Raw genomic sequence first — 17,709 nt, 5'->3', positions numbered from 1 at the left:
TTACATCCAACACTCCCTGGGCTGTTCTTACCGCTCAAATCTCTACTTAAATTCTCCTCGTCTTTCCAAGTCCAGCAAAGCTGCCTCTGAAGCTTTCCCGTGCCCCCCACTCAGAACCCCCTCTACTCCTGAGCAGCATTTCGTGTGTGCGTCTCAGCCAGCTGTGATCACAGCCCTTCTCATCTGTCTTATGGTACGAACTGGGTGTGTGTCGTATTTCTTCTCCTGGACGACAGCCCTGTGGGAGGTCTTGGAGACAGCTGTATTGGTACCGTCCCTCCATGCTTTAAACAAGGAAGTAATAAATGTTTATTGTGGACCATGTATTGAAACACATAATACAAGTTACTTGATCAGTATTCTTACTGATACTTGTGAGGAAATGTTCGCTCAGTACCTGTGTGTACCGGAGTACTAGTCCTGTACCAAAATGCATCACAAGCTGCTCTCTCAAGTTCACGGTCTAGGAGATGACTGAGGACACCCACGTGACTCACTACGATCCTAACAGGTAAATGCCTAAGAGGTAAACACGCACAAGAGCAGCCAACAAGCAGGCACGGAGCTGAGGGTCAGTCTGCATCCGTGCGGGTCTGAACAGACAGGCATGAGTAGCACATGCAGAGATGGGGTGATAAGGCCACTGAGGCAGTAAACCCCTGCACATACAGGGAACAACCAATAGTTCAACAGGACAGTGGAAGTGAAAGATCACAGGCATAAAGAACAATGCTAATGGCAGTTGGAGCTGCATCTGGTAAGACCTTGAATGCCGAATGAGGAACCAGAGCTTTAGTGTGTAAACGGGGAGCAACTATTTCAGAGTTCTTGAGCACGAGCTCCTCATTCAGAAGGTGTAGAGGGGACCGAAGGGAAAGAGGCTGCTGGCGAGGAGACGGGAGGCCAGGGCCTTTCTGCAGGAGGCACAACGAAGGCCGGACCAGGGCAGGGCTCTAGGCTGCGGATGAACAGACGGAAGAGGGACTGCGGGGGGAAACTGGCAGCACTAGGCAAATTCTGCAAGTGGGGTACAGGGTCTGCAGGGGCAGAAGGTGGTGGGGCCACAACAGAAGACACCAAGACTGCAGCAAGTCTGGGTGGGAGAAAACTGAGTCCTGGGCATACTGAGTTTTGGCGCCAGTGGTGTTCAGGTGGGGACACCACACATAACATGTTTATTATCTGTCCTACTTAACTGAAATACAGTGATATACAGTATTATATTGGTTTCAGGCAAACAACTTAGTGATTCATCAATTATACACACTATTAAGAGCTCACCATGATAAATCAGCGTAGTTACCATTTTATGGTTGAAAGAGAGTTGAAGTTACCATTTTATGGTTGAAGAGAGGGTGAAGAGAGTTGAAATTAATCTTCAATAAAAAATTCTGATCTATGATTCAAACATGATAGTAACTTCAAAAACAATTCACATAGGCTAAATTAAGTATATAGCAAATTAAAATCTATAACCATTTATGAAGGAGGTTTTGATCTAGAACATCCTCACATACCCAAGAACTGCCTGAGAACATGAAGCATGGGTAACAGTAAGGTGGACAGACAGGTGGCAGTCTTGAGACCCTCACGGTGTGAAACGAGGGGGCGCAATGCATCGTGCTCACGATCACTTGGTGACAATTTGCCTTCAATGCCAAGGCAAGGAACGGTCAAGTTGGATGACTAGGCTTGATGACAAGGTAGCAAGAGGTTCTACCTGGATTCTTGTGTATTCACTCCTTTCTGTAATAGATACTTCTCAATAAAACTGAGTCAACCTAGATTACCCAATCCCTAGTATCTCCCAAAGCCTAAGAAATAAATGATCATGAAACCACTTTTGTAGGGGGTGTGGGGTCAAAATAACACTTTCAGTTAGAAACTCATGGGTATCCCAGCTATTCAGTACCCCTATGTTCATAAGAACAAGCAAAAAAATCATCAACATATCAAATAACAACAATGCAAGGATGAAGAGCATTAGGCATGGATGAATGTTTGTGTACTGAATAAAAAAGTAAAAGCAAATGCCTGAACTGTGGCTAGTTAGCCCAATTCGTATATTCTACCTGTTAGATTTATTCACTTATTTATTATTAATACTGAAACAACGTTCTATTTACTGGGTGCAATGTCATTATTGCAATTTAGCTCTTAAAGGAAAAAACGAGAACTTTAATTACTAATGTTTTTACTAATGATGAGCAATAATACAAAAACAAAATGGAGAGAAAGGTACTTGTTTCACATACAACTACCTGATTAAGGCTATTCCAATCATTTCTTGAAAAAACACACTGACATTTCATGGCTATGCATGAACATAATGGAAAAAACATACATTGAAAGCTAATCATGTACCTTTTGACCGTTTATGAGGTGATTATTTCCTTCTTTTTTACTTGTGTGCATTTTTCAAAATTTTCTCTAATGTTTATCATAATTGCACCAAAAGGAAAAATATTTTTTAAATGAGAGAGAAAAAATGCATACTGATCACTTTAAAAGAAACATACTTACCAGATCTCTGTGAAGCACCCAATTTGCATGGAGGTAATGGATACCATCAAGAATCTGGTAAAGTAATGATTTAACCATAGATCGTGGTAACTGCATGGGCTTTTTATTTGCTTTTGATGCACGGTGAAACTTAATAATATGCTAAAAATTAAAAAATATACAACATTATAATGATATATAGTCTTTGCTAATATCTGTCAATAAAACACAATCAAGTCTGCGATAAATTCTCTACTTTTAAAATTACTTATTAAAGGATGATAATGACACAAATAAAAATAATTTGAATAGTAAGGCCAACTAAAACTAAATCTATCCCAGGGACAGTGACTGTAATGGGGTATGGGTGGGGGGGGCTCGATAATTTGGGTGAATGTAGTAACCACATTGTTTTTTTCATGTGAAACCTTCTTAAGAGTATATATCCACAACACCTTAATTTTAAAAATTGTATTAAAAAAAATCTAGGGGTGATTGGGACAGTGTTGAATATGGACACAATGACTAGATTTACTAAAACCACTAAGGTGTCCATTAAACAGGATACAAAGGAAGACAGTATTGATATTTAAAAGCCTGCCTATAAGAATACTAGTGTATTCTCTACTGACAGAATGAAAGGTCTTTTAGAAAATGAAAAAACTGTCAATCTTACTGTTTTATGACAAGTTTGCTCTAGTCTATAAAAAGGTACATTTGTGTAACATCACTGACTTTGGTTCTTTGAATACTGGAAAGCATTCTAGCATGGAGTGAAATTAGGATATAGTCCTGGAAGTTAATATTAAGTAAGAAATCACAAGAAAGGAGGGAGAGAAAAAAGGGGAATTCAATCCTACGAAATGAATACAACTGGATCTCCAGATTCAAATTTTTATGTTAATACTTTATATGGTGGGTTATAAAAACACTGTAATATAAGGGAAGAAATGTTTGCTACCTCCCCACCCCCACCTCCAGCTCTACCCCACCCCTGCCACAATGGGCATGGGGGCCATTCAAAACCCTCTTAAACAACACTGGTGAAGTTCTTGACAATGTTCCACTAGCTTTAAAATGGCCAAATGGTGTGAAAAATTATTAAGCTATTTATATAGCTATCTGATTTTTTATAAACTGTTTAACAACATGCATTTTAAGAAATAATAGAAAATTAGAGTTTATACTGTAGCAGCAATGTCCATAAAAAATATAACAGGAGCCACATACATGTAACTTTCAACTTTACATAGTCACATTTAAAAAGAAAAGGTAAAATTAACATATTTTAATTACACCCAATAAATTTAAACATTATTATTTCAACATGTAATCAATATAAAAAATATTGAGACATTTTACATGTTTTCATACTAAAGTCTTCAAAAGTCAGCATGTATTTTATATTCATAGCACATCTCAGTTCAGATCAGTGACATTTCAAGTGCTCAATAGGCCATGTGGCTGCTGGCCACATACTAACACGGTTCTTCAGGGCCTGAGGAGTCCGCTGACCACATGTTCTTTCATCGCATCGCTGATGGTCAAAGTGAAGTACATATATTATATCAAGTAAACCTTGGTAGAAATACAGGCAATAAAGAAATGGGGAAAGTACAGTTTTTATGAATATCCATGAAAAGAATAGAGAAGTACAAACTGGAGGTTCTTGTCAATATCTGCTATAATAGCATACACTTTGAACGTTCCTTTAAAACCTATGAGTCTTTTAAAGTTATTCCTAAATAGGTTTGTTATTTGTATTGATGACAAATCACACCATATTGCATCAAAATTTAATTATCCCAAATTTGAACCTACTGCCAGGTTTCAATATTTTTACTTTAAGCAACTCCTTGAATAAAAATGTTTAAATGCCCTGATCCCAAACTTTAAACGTCTAGAATTAGAATTTCTGCCTTCTTTTATACAGCGATAAAATGTCCCTAATATTTGTAAAACCACACATATACTTCCGTTTTGTGGAATTGGTTTTAAATGGCAAAATGCTGCAAGAGACTGACCTTAACCCAGAGAAACTCCTCCCAAGTCCCTACCTGGTTAAATCTGAGCCCCTGCTGAGCACCACAGAAGTAATGTTCCCTATGCACACTAGCAAACTGCCATAAGTCACCTGCATAAAATTAGTCTCCTGTTTATTAACATATTAAAAAGTGAAATTTCCAAATATCACAAATACTATCTTCTCACTGAAGCAAGATGGTAATATTTATTGCTCAAGTTCCCTTAAGCCTGCATTTACATTTATGAGATTTGTTTTGAACTCTGGTCAACAGAGCAAGTTTCCTTCCCGGCGCACGAGCAGTAGGCGGGTACGTGCATTTACCTCTCCAGAAAAGAGTCCTCAAGTGACATGATTCAGACTTACCCACAGATCATGCTCCGCGTAATCGAACAGCAGCCACACCTTCCTGTCGCTGTGAGAAAGGAACACCTTCTGCAACGCGATCACGTTAGGGTGCTTCAATTCCCGCAAAAGCTGAATGCAAGAGGAACAGATGGGTCACTATGCTCTTAGCATGGAGGAAAGTAAGAATTTCCTGGAACGTCAAACGAAATTTTTGAAAGTGTAGACAACCTAGATATGCAAAATAAAATTTAAAAAAAATGCCACTACTCAGAGACAGCCTGTCAACATCTTGGTGCATGTTTTCTGATTCTTTTCCTATGTGTATGTGTGTTTTGAAAATGGGCTCATTTTAAATGGTAAACAAAAGGAATACTGTATCACTAAATAATTAAATACATTTTGGTATGTGCGCATCTATTTTACCAGAGGAAGAGCTTCATGGGGGCAGGAATCGTGTCAGTACCATCCACAACCACCTCAGCACAGCACATGCTCGATAAGGACACAACAAAAGACACGGCCTGCGGTTCAAGGTTCAAGCTTGCTTAGAAGAGCAGTGAATGTAAGGGCACGAGTCACTCATTGGAAGAGGTGTGGAGAAGAGGCACTTGTAGACAGAGAAAAGGAACAGGTGTTCACAAAACAGAGGCTTCAAGCTGAACTGATAATAAGAAAGACACAACGAGGGACCACACCAGCAAGCGAAGACTTAGCACTTGGCAACGCGATACGTCTGATAGAACATTCAGCAACGACAACTTTAGCTTCCCAAGGTGAGGACCTCATAAATATGCCTACCTCATGCTATCCTTAACCAGGGTTCAGATTTAATAGGTAGGGAGAAACATACCCAATCTGATAACTACTGCAAGTGCTTCCTAAATGTAAAGCTCTGTGCATGTTACAATAAGGGAGAGGGAGCAGAGGCTTGTATTGGATACTCTCTACGTGTAAGATGAAGTCATATGAATGCTTTATTCTCATTTAACCCTTAAAACTCTGTGATGCATACAGACCCTGAGGTTCAGTGTATTAAAAATAGCTTGACCAAAATCAAAGAGAGAAGAGGTTGGATTTAGGTAATCTGCCTGGTTCCAAAGTCCATGCTTTTTCCATTACAGCTAAAGCCCTGTCTTCAGTTCCCACAATGTAGTGGGGAACACAGACAAACAGATCAATGAGGCAGAAAAAAATTAATGGCCTACCCAATCAAATCACTTTAAATAAGTAAAGCACACCTCTTGAGTGTCTGTGCTGGAGTCACGTGAAAATCGTCTCAGCTCCTCCGGAACCCTCCTAGACTATTTCCCAGCCACCCAATTCTTCACTGCTTTTGGCAACAGGCTTCCGAGGTCCGCGGTCCGAGGTCCCGAGGTCCGGCTCTGTGCCTCGGCCCCTTGTCTGCACCTGTACCTTGACCGCCTTGCGCTCTACCAGCCATAATTCGGACATGACAGCCGGATATGATTCCCTGGGCTCCCCTCCAACCCGGGGCCTTGGAACGCAGCTACGCGGTAGGAGGCTGGGTGCCGGGCGGCCCGGGCCCGCCTTGCGCCTGTCACCACCTCGGGGTTCTGCCTGTACCTCCTGTTGGGTCTAGGTGGGAAGAGCAGCTGGAGAGACATGACCAGGAAGACCCAACAGTGCCACTCGCTCGGTGAGGAGCAGGGGTGGGGTTAGGTGGAGCTCAGCTACGGCTGCTTTCTCTGTTCCCACGGCCTCAGAAACGCTAGGCGATTCTGCTTCTCGCTTCAAATACAAACGCTACACATAACACGCTCCTAATTAGTGACTGGGTCAGCTAAGTGGCACTTTGGAGGGAGGCAGAGCCACATCCTGACAGGTTCCTGCTTTTGGCCGCCGTAGGCCCCCAGGCCCGGGACGGTCACCTTCAGGCACAGAACCTCGGGAGGAGGGCCCGCCCCAGGCACAGCGAGCAGCCACCTCTCTCTTGGTGGCTCCCCGGAAATTAAGAACCTAGAGAGCTTGTCCTTACTGAAGTGTTTACCCAGAACATGTTCTCTTTGCTGCCCGCAGTGGAAGGGAAGGTGACGCACACCTTCACCTAAACCAGGCTGTTGAAATACCAAACACTGGCCCAGACAGCTCCCTGACCCCTGGACAGCAGAAGTCACGGGGAGTAATATTTAATCACAACCTCTAAAAATTTATGTTTTTTGTAACTACAGATTGTTGATCCCTTTACAATGAATGGACTTTAAGTCCCATGTTTTAACGTTATTTTGAACAGGCAATACATTAAATGGTTCTGTGAACTAAACAGCAGCTGAGCACCACACTGGAGACCACCTGAAAGGTCCAAAGCATGGGCACAGAACCTTCTAGTAACTCTGGGAGTCTCAAAAAGGCCGCCCTTGAAGACATAAGCTTTCTGGCTCTCTAACAGCGAGTTAACCAAAACCAAGCAGAAGCCGAACGAAGTGTGCACCAGCCCAGCTGCTCCCCTCTGCCGGCCAGAGCCCTGCTCAAGGACGTAGGGAGGGGTCAGCGAGGTTCGCCCTTCCCCTGAACACCCTCTGACCGTGGCTGTTTTTGAGCACGGCCTCCTTTATGTAATGGATGTAGCCTTCTGAAACTCTTTCTTGCCTGTCTCACTGAAGATACAAAAACCTATGTATATGACTCGGGCTCCTTGAAACATTTCTTCTCTCCATGGGAGTTGTTTCCAGGCTTCTAAGTCCTTACGCTCAAATAAAACTCTGTCTTTATTCAAGGTGCCTTTAATGAATTTTTTGTCAACAGTTCAAAAATGAAAGTACATGGAAAGACATGCACTGAGGGGTCTCACCACCACCCTGGCCCCCATGATCCCAGTCTTGGCCTCCGAGACATAACAACTCTTACTAGCCACTTGTTAATCCGCCCAGTGTTTCTTTGGCAAATAAACTACACATTTTTATTTGCCTTTATTTACACAAGAGATAGCACTTTATCTTTTCTTTCTTTTTGGTTAACCTTAAAAATCTCTCCATATCAGTCTATATTCGTATACAGAAATCTTTCTTGTTCTAACAGTTGCATGGTTTCTCTAGGTGACTCTATAAAGGGTGGGAGATACACAAGCATTAAGGACATTAACATTGACATGCACACAACAGTCACCACTATCCTCTCTCCAGAACTTTCTCGGCACCTCAAACTCCAACTGTCCCACTGAACATCTTCCCTCCCCCGTCCTGGCAGCCACTACTGTATGTTCTGTCCTGTGACTTTGCCTGTTCCAGGTAAATCATATAAGGGGTATCATTCAACATATGGGTCTCACTTCTTTCACTTAACATGTCTGCAAGGGTCATCTGTGTCACAGCACATGTCAGAACTTGCCTCCTTTTTCAGGCTAAATAATATTCTGTTGGGCGTACACAGCGTATTTGCTTATCCGCTCATCCCTTCCACCACTCCGTGCACATTTGGCTTGATTCCACCTTTTGGCTTTAATTAACAATACTACCTTAAACAATAACATACAAATATCAGTTTGAGTCCTTACTTTCAATTCTTTTATACACCCAGAAGTGGAATTGCTGGATCCTATGGTAATCCTGTGTTTAGTTTTTTGAGGAGGGAAAAACAGAAAGTTTGCAACTGCATGCATTACTAGAAATTTTCCCCTAACCCCCAAATTTGCATTTTCTAGCTCTAGTCATTACACTTTCCATTTCTGCACACCTGTTACGCCTTCCCTGGCTTACAGATCTCTGTAAGTCACTAAATGTAAAGGCAGATGGAGGCAAAGAAACAGCAAACTAATGCTGTCTGTGTCGATTCTGGTCCTTCCTCTAATGCATCTTTCACCCCACAGCCAAGGGGTATTTCAGAAACACAAACAGACCACTGCTGACAGGTCTGGAGAAGCTAAGCACGAGACAAGGTGAACGCCAGGTCCTGAGAAGCCTGGTCAGTTGGGCACGAGGGTCACCAGCAAGTCTCCCGAGTCAGCAGTGCAAGCATGCTGAGCAAGCAGGTCAGTGGAGAAAGCAGCCTACACAGAAGGCACCACGCTTGGACTATATTCTGTGTGTCTCTCACAGTCAGGTCACAAAACAAGCGAGTTTAGGGCGATGGAAGACTCTCAGACTTAGTTTCATTCAATCATCTGTACTTAATGTGTATTTACATGTGTATTTTTACATGGCTTTAACTGTTTACAACTGCCTCCCATATCAGATCACAAGCTTTTGAGGACAATGACAATTTTTAATTTATCTCTGTATCCCCAGGGACTAATACAATATGGGCTCACAGAAGGTCTTCGGTGATCTCATTCAGCTTGTGGCTTTAAATGTCACCCATACACACACATCAACTCCCGAGTGTTTATCTCTGGCCCACAGAGCTTCCCAGAACACCAGCTACGTGAATGCCTAAAAGCCAAAACCAAGGCCGTGACCTCTACCCCGACTATTCTTCCCCATCTCAGTCAATAGCGAATTCAGCACTACAGCACCTCAGACAAAAAAACCCTCATCTGCTTCAGCTCGATTCCCAATACAACCCCGTCAGGGGGTCGCCGGCCCACCTGAAAACTGCAGCCTCCCTCCGCACCTTCCCTGCTCCACAGGCCCCATCACTGTCGAGCACACGGGAGCTCTATCCTGACCGGTGATTCCAAAGAGCTCAGAACACCAAAAGCTTTCAGTACTCGCCTTCAGGAAAAAAGTCCACACTTCAATGGAAACAAATGCATTCAATAAAAAAAAAAATACATCCTTTCAGGTTATCTGATTCTGAGTCTATAGAAGCTATTTTACAACCCTGTACCATTATAGGTAAAACAGACAATAATGCAGAATTATCCTTGGCTATATGCATGCAAATTCTGTTCAGTCCAGTAGAGTTCACGAACTTCCTCTCCCAATACGAAAGAAGCTAATTTCACCTCAATGTGTACATCATCTTAATATTCCTCATCTATAAATGAATTCTGTTCTTAAGATTCTCTCTGAATGGGTTATAGTATCTACATGGTTCCTTCACTTAATAAGTTAAATAAATTCTTTAAAATGAGTTCATTTGGTATCTGAAGCAGTCATAATTTCACTTTTTCAAAAATTAGCCTTTAATGTTCATTTTACAGAAATATCTCACTTGTAGTAACATGAAGCTGCTATAGTCTTTATCCTACTGAGTGTGTCTGTTCATACTTCCACATTAAATATTAATTGGTTTGATTACTGCTTCAAGGCCACCCTCTCCCCCCACCTCCCGCTGCCCCCAGAGGTTAGGTAATATATAATGTAATTCCGCATTACCTTTCTAAAATTAAAAAAAATTTTGAATTCAAAACACATCAGTTCCTTAGATTTCACTTATGGAATTTTGGACCTAGGTACTCTTACTTATTTTATCTCGTCTATTGTCTGTCCGCCTCCATGAACATATAAGCTCCGCAAAGGCTGAGGGCTTTTTGTTGGTTTTACATCCCCGGTGTTAAGTTACCTGGTACATAGATAAGCACTCAATAAATATTTATCAAAAGAATGAAATCTACTAAACTTGCCTAGTTCATACACACAAAATAAACCAGGAAGCAGCTTAGAATACTGTAAACTTTGCTATCCATTCAAAAAGTGTTTTGAATGTTTTTGTTTTAACAAATTAAGTAAACTATGTCTTCAAGAGTATTCTAAGGATACTAACTTTGCACAAGCTACATTCACTTTAGGTTTAAAAAGGAACAGCTCTCACAACTACCACATGCTCTACTAGCAGTGGGGTGGCTTTATGTCCCAGCTCAGGGAGAGAGATCTGACCCGGAACAGAACCCAAAGAGCAAAAGGGGAAGGCGGACCCAAGATGGCGCGTGAGCAGAGCAGCAGAAATCTCCTCCCAAAACCACATATATCTATGAAAATATAACAAACACAACTCTTCCTAAAATAGAGACCAGAGGACACAGGACAACATCCAGACCACATCCACACCTGTGAGAACCCAGCACCTCGTGAAGGGGGTAAGATACAAGCCCTGGCCCGGCGGGACCTGAGCACCCGTGCCCCCGGCCCCTGGCGGGAGGAGAGGAGTCGGAGCAGGAGGGGGAGGGAGCCCAGGACTGCTGAGCACCGAGCCCCAGGATTCCGGACCAGAGCGCAGGCACAGTGCATGCGCGGGGTCCTGGATACTAGGGAAACAGGGCGGCAGGACCGGTGAGCGGGTGCCTGAGACCGACGCCGGAGAACAAAGAAACTGGAGTGGGCATTTTTTTTTCTCCTTTTTTTTTTTTTTTGCGAGTGCTTTCTGAAAGTCTTAAAGGGACAGGGAGCCCAATAGTAGGGAAATAGGGAAGCAAGACAGGTGAGCGGGTGCCTGAGACCGGTGACTGAGGACAAAGAAAATCATGCGTTTTTCTTTCTTTTTTTAAAAAATTATTTATTTAATTTTTTTGTTGTTGTTCTTGCTGTTGTTTTGGTTTGGAGAGTGCTTTTTGGAAGTCTTAAAGGGGCAGAGCAAGACACTTAGCCCAGAGGCAGGGAATCTGGGGATCTCTGGGCACTCTAACCCCCTGGGAAGCAGGGAGCATGGAGGCCCCTTACCAAGATAAACAGCCCCCCGGCCGCTCCCCCTCCAATGGGGCTCCACCACTTTGGAGCAGCTGCCCCAGCCAGGCTACGCCCACAGCAACAGCAGAGATAAACCCCATAGCAGCCGGGCAGGAAGCAGAAGCCCTGTCTGCGCGCAGCTGCCCAGCACAAGCCACTAGAGGTCGCTGTTCTCCCAGGAGAGGAAGGCCACAAACCAACAAGAAGGGAAGCTCTCCCAGCGGTCACTTGTACCAGCTCTGCAAACTGTCTCTATCACCATGAAAAGGCAAAACTGCAGGCAGACAAAGATCACAGAGTCAACACCTGAGAAGGAGACAGACCTAACCAGTATTCCTGAAAAAGAATTCAAAATAAAAATCATGAACATGCTGAGGGAGATCACAGATGTCAGGAAGGAGATCACAGAGGTGAAACAAACCCTGGAAGGATTTATAAGCAGAATGGATAAGATGCAAGAGGCCATTGAAGGAACAGGAACCAGAGAACAGGAACATATAGAAGCTGACATAGAGAGAGATGAAAGGATCTCCAGAAACGAAACAATACTAAGAGAACTATGTGACCAATCCAAAAGGAACAATATCCGTATTATAGGGATACCAGAAGAACAAGAGAGAGGAAAAGGGATAGAAAGTGTCTTTAAAGAAATAATCGCTGAAAACTTCCCCAAACTGGGGGAGGAAATAATCAAACAGACCACGGAAATACACAGAACCCCCAACAGAAAGGATCCAAGGAGGACAACACCAAGACACATAATAATTAAAATGGCAAAGATCAAGGACAAGGAAAGAGTTTTAAAGGCAGCTAGAGAGAAAAAGGTCACCTATAAAGGAAAACCCATCAGGCTAACATCAGACTTCTCGACAGAAACCCTACAGGCCAGAAGAGAATGGCATGATATACTTAATGCAATGAAACAGAAGGGCCTTGAACCAAGGATACTGTATCCAGCACGACTATCATTTAAATATGATGGCAGGATTAAACAATTCCCAGACATGCAAAAGCTGAGGGAATTTGCTTCCCACAAACCACCTCTACAGGGCATCCTACAGGGACTGCTCTAGATGGGAGCACCCCTAAAAAGAGCACAGAACAAAACACACAACATATGAAGAATGGAGGAGGAGGAATAAGAAGGGGGAGAAGAAAAGAATCTCCAGACAGTGTATATAACAGCTCAATAAGGGAGCTAAGTTAGGCAGTAAGACACTAAAGAGGCTAACCTTGAACCTTTGGTAACCATGAATTTAAAGCCTGCAATGTCAATAAGTACATATCTCTCAATAGTCACCCTAAATGTAAATGGACTTAATGCACCAATCCAAAGACACAGAGTAATAGAATGGATAAAAAAGCAAGACCCATCTATATGCTACGTACAAGAAACTCACCTCAAACCCAAAGACATGCACAGACTAAAAGTCAAGGGATGGAAAAACATATTTCAGGCAAACAACAGTGAGAAGAAAGCAGGGGTTGCAGCACTAATATCAGACAAAATAGACTTCAAAACAAAGAAAGTAACAAGAGATAAAGAAGGACACTACATAATGATAAAGGGCTCAGTCCAACAAGAGGATATAACCATTCTAAATATGTATGCACCCAACACAGGAGCACCAGCATATGTGAAGCAAATACTAACAGAACTAAAGAGGGAAATAGACTGCAATGCATTCATTTTAGGAGACTTCCAACACACCACTCACCCCAAAGGACAGATCCACCGGGCAGAAAATAAGTAAGGACACAAAGGCATTGAACAACACACTAGAACAGATGGACCTCATAGACATCTACAGAACTCTACATCCAAAAGCAACAGGATATACATTCTTCTCAAGTGCACATGGAACATTCTCCAGAATAGACCACATACTAGCTCACAAAAAGAGCCTCAGTAAATTCCAAAATACTGAAATTCTACCAACCAATTTTTCAGACCACAAAGGTATAAAACCAGAAATAAATTCTACAAAGAAAACAAAAAGGCTCACAAACACATGGAGGCTTAACAACATGCTTCTAAATAATCAATGGATCAACGAACAAATCAAAATAGAGATCAAGGAATATATAGAAACAAGTGACAACAACAACACAAAGCCCCAACTTCTGTGGGACACAGCGAAAGGAGTCTTAAGAGGAAAGTATACAGCGATCCAGGCACACTTGAAGAAGGAAGAACAGTCCCAAATGAATAGTCTGACATCACAATTATCAAAACTGGAAAAAGAAGAACAAATGAGGCCTAAAGTCAGCAGAAGGAGGGACATAATAAAGATCAGAGAAGAAATAAACAAAATTGAGAAGAATAAAACAATAGCAACAATCAATGAAACCAATAGCTGGTTCTTTGAGAAATAAACAAAATAGATAAGCCTCTAGCCAAACGTATTAAGAGAAAAAGAGAATCAACACAAATCAACAGAATCAGAAATGAGAATGGAAAAATCATGACAGACTCCACAGAAATACAAAGAATTATTAAAGACTACTATGAAAACCTATATGCCAACAAGCTGGAAAACCTAGAAGAAATGGACAACTTCCTAGAAAAATACAACCTCCCAAGACTGACCAAGGAAGAAACACAAAAGTTAAACAAACCAATTACAAGCAAAGAAATTCAAAACAGTAATCAAAAAACTACCCAAGAACAAAACCCAGGGGCCGGACGGATTTACCTTGGAATTTTATCAGACACACAGAGAAGACATTAATACCCATTCTCCTTAAAGTTTTCCAAAAAATAGAAGAGGAGGGAATACTCCCAAACTCATTCTATGAAGCCAACATCACCCTAATACCAAAACCAGGCAAAGACCCCACCAAAAAAGAAAATTACAGACCAATATCCCTGATGAATGTAGATGCAAAAATACTCAATAAAATATTAGCAAACAGAATTCAACAGCATATCAAAAGGATCATACACATTGACCAAGTGGGATTCATCCCAGGGATGCAAGGATGGTACAACATTCGAAAATCCATCAACATCATCCACCACATCAACAAAAAGAAAGACAAAAACCACATGATCATCTCCATAGATGCTGAAAAAGCATTTGACAGAATTCAACATCCATTCATGATAAAAACTCTCAGCAAAATGGGAATAGAGGGCAAGTACCTCAACATAATAAAGGCCATATATGATAAACCCACAGCCAACATTATGCTGAACAGCGAGAAGCTGAAAGCATTTCCTCTGAGATCGGGAACTAGACAGGGATGCCCACTCTCCCCACTGTTATTTAACATAGTACTGGAGGTCCTAGCCACGGCAATCAGACAAAACAAAGAAATACAAGGAATCCAGATTGGTAAAGAAGAAGTTAACTGTCACTATTTGCAGATGATATGATATTGTACATAAAAAACCCTAAAGACTCCACTCCAAAACTACTAGAACTGATATTGGAATACAGCAAAGTTGCAGGATACAAAATTAACACACAGAAATCTGTAGCTTTCCTATACACTAACAATGAACCAATAGAAAGAGAAATCAGGAAAACAATTCCATTCACAATTGCATCAAAAAGAATAAAATACCTAGGAATAAACCTAACCAAAGAAGTGAAAGACCTATACCCTGAAAACTACAAGTCACTCTTAAGAGAAATTAAAGGGGACACTAACAAATGGAAACTCATCCCATGCTCATGGCTAGAAGAATTAATATCATCAAAATGGCCATCCTGCCCAAAGCAATGTACAGATTTGATGCAATCCCTATCAAACTAACAGCAACACTCTTCAATGAACTGGAACAAATAATTCAAAAATTCATATGGAAACACCAAAGACCCCGAATAGCCAAAAAAATCCTGAGAAAGAAGAATAAAGTAGGGGGGATCTCACTCCCCACCTTCAAGCTCTACTTACTACAAAGCCACAGTAATCAAGACAATTTGGTACTGGCACAAGAACAGAGCCACAGACCAGTGGAACGGATTAGAGACTCCAGACATTAACCCAAACATATATGGTCAATTAATATTTGATAAAGGAGCCATGGACACACAATGGCGAAATGACAGTCTCTTCAACAGATGGTGCTGGCAAAACTGGACAGCTACATGTAGGAGAATGAAACTGGACCATTGTCTAACCCCATACAGAAAAGTAAATTCAAAATGGATCAAAGACCTGAATGTAAGTCATGAAACCATAAAACTCTTAGAAAAAAACATAGGCAAAAACCTTTTAGACATAAACATGAGTGACTTCTTTTTGAACATATCTCCCCGGGCAAGGAAAACAACAGCAAAAATGAACAAGTGGGACTATATTAAGCTAAAAAGCTTCTGAACAGCAAAAGACACCATCAATAGAACAAAAAGGAACCCTACAGTATGGGAGAATATATTTGTAAATGACAGATCCGATAAAGGCTTGACATCCAAAATATATAAAGAGCTCACACACCTCAACAAACAAAAAACAAATAATCCAATTAAAAAATGGGCAGAGGAACTGAACAGACAGTTCTCCAAAAAAGAAATACAGATGGCCAACAGACACATGAAAAGATGCTCCACATCGCTAATTATCAGAGAAATGCAAATTAAAACTACAATGAGATCTCACCTCACACCAGTAAGGATGGCTGCCATCCAAAAGACAAACAACAACAAATGTTGGCGAGGCTGTGGAGAAAGGGGAGCCCTCCTACACTGCCGGTGGGGATGTAAATTAGTTCAACCATTGTGGAAAGCAGTATGGAGGTTCATCAAAATGCTCAAAACAGACCTACCATTTGACCCAGGAATTCCACTCCTAGGAATTTACCCTAAGAATGCAGCACTCCAGTTTGAAAAAGACAGATGCACCCCTATGTTTATCGCAGCACTATTTACAATAGCCAAGAATTGGAAGCAACCTAAATGTCCATCGGTAGATGAATGGATAAAGAAGATGTGGTACATATACACAATGGAATACTACTCAGCCATAAGAAGTGGAAAAATCCAACCATTTGCAGCAACATGGATGGAGCTGGAGGGTATTATGCTCAGTGAAATAAGCCAGTGGAGAAAGACAAGTACCAAATGATTTCACTCATCTGTGGAGCATAAGAACAAAGGAAAAACTGAAGGAACAAAACAGCAGCAGAATCACAGAACCCAAGAATGGACTGACAGTCACCAAAGGGAAAGGGACTGGGGAGGGGGGGTGGGTAGGGAGGGATAAGGGGGGTGTAGAAGAAGGGGAGTGTTAAGATTAGCATGCATAAAGGGGGGGGTGGGAGAAAGGGGAGGGCTGTACAACACAGAGAAGATAAGTAGTAATTCTACAGCATTTTGCTATGCTGATGGGCAGTGACTGTAAAGGGGTTTACAGGGGGAACCTGGTATAGGGGAGAGCCTAGTAAACATAATATTCTTCATGTAAGTGTAGATTAAAGATTAAAAAAAAAAAGAAAGAAAGAAAGAAAGAAAGAAAAGGGGGATTACTCCTTGATAGGATAAAACTAACTGTAAATCAACGATTAATGCATGCTTTAAATATCCTTAATTTTGATCACTTAAAGGGTGTCAGATGATTGGCTATAGAGGTACACTTTTCTGATAATATTCTTTTCTCTTAAAAAAAAAAAAAGCAGTTCCTGTGTGGTGACCTCCAATGAGTTCTACACAGTGGTATAAAGGACATATCAAAGTGTGGGCAAAGGGTCTGTTTGTGTTTATACAGAGGATCAAAGCCTAATTGGGCTACCCAGAAAATGAACTAAGATACGATATGAAGAAGAACTTCCAACATCAGCACTCTCTGGAAGACTCATACCAGAAGATGATCATCAAAAAACCTCTACAAAGATCCAGGCAATGCTGCAGTTGTAGCTGCATCCATCCCACTGGTTCCTGGACTTGCCATTGGAATGAAGAAGGAGATATCTAAGCTGGCCTGTGCTTTCAGTAAAACAACAAAGTTGACTGGATCTGTACTGTTGGAACTCAACGAAGAATTAGGAGAAGTGCGAGTTGTAGCGCTCCAAAATCTTACGACTACAGACTATCTACTGTTAAAAGAACATATGGAATGTGAACAGTTCCCAGGAATGGGTTGTTTTAATTTGTCTGATTTCTCTCAGACTGTTCAAGTACAGTTGGACAATATCCATCATATCATAGACAAATTTTCACAAATGCCTAGGGTGACTAACTGGTTTTCTTGGCTTCACTGGAGATGGCTGGTAATTATAGATGTGCTTTGGTTAAGTAACTGTATTCCTATTATGTTAATGTGTGTGTACAA

At 41.5% G+C, this 17,709-nt stretch overlaps 1 protein-coding gene and 1 long non-coding RNA gene across 8 annotated transcripts in view; one reads left to right on the top strand and one right to left on the bottom strand.

Moving 5' to 3' along the window:
* CDK19 (cyclin dependent kinase 19) overlaps nucleotides 1–17,709 on the bottom strand; it is a 109,548-nt gene that overhangs the window by 35,355 nt on the left and 56,484 nt on the right. For 6 of the 7 annotated variants that reach the window (XM_073220781.1, XM_073220784.1, XM_073220782.1 and 3 more), the window contains 2 exons: nucleotides 4,892–5,002; nucleotides 2,524–2,664 (listed from right to left, as the gene is read on the bottom strand). The exons of the other annotated variant lie outside the window; for it this stretch is intronic. In XM_073220781.1, coding sequence (XP_073076882.1) covers nucleotides 2,524–2,664; nucleotides 4,892–5,002 — 252 coding nt within the window. The remainder of the gene's footprint in view (nucleotides 1–2,523; nucleotides 2,665–4,891; nucleotides 5,003–17,709) is intronic. 7 annotated transcript variants of the gene reach the window in all.
* On the top strand, nucleotides 5,014–7,607 carry LOC108384661 (uncharacterized). Its single transcript, XR_001850100.3, has 2 exons — nucleotides 5,014–6,530; nucleotides 7,125–7,607. It is a non-coding gene; the product is annotated as an uncharacterized lncRNA (long non-coding RNA).

Source organism: Manis javanica, chromosome 13 (assembly GCF_040802235.1).
Source record: "Manis javanica isolate MJ-LG chromosome 13, MJ_LKY, whole genome shotgun sequence".
In the NCBI taxonomy this organism is placed as follows: domain Eukaryota; kingdom Metazoa; phylum Chordata; class Mammalia; order Pholidota; family Manidae; genus Manis; species Manis javanica.
This window is presented reverse-complemented; position numbering and strand designations above follow the sequence as displayed.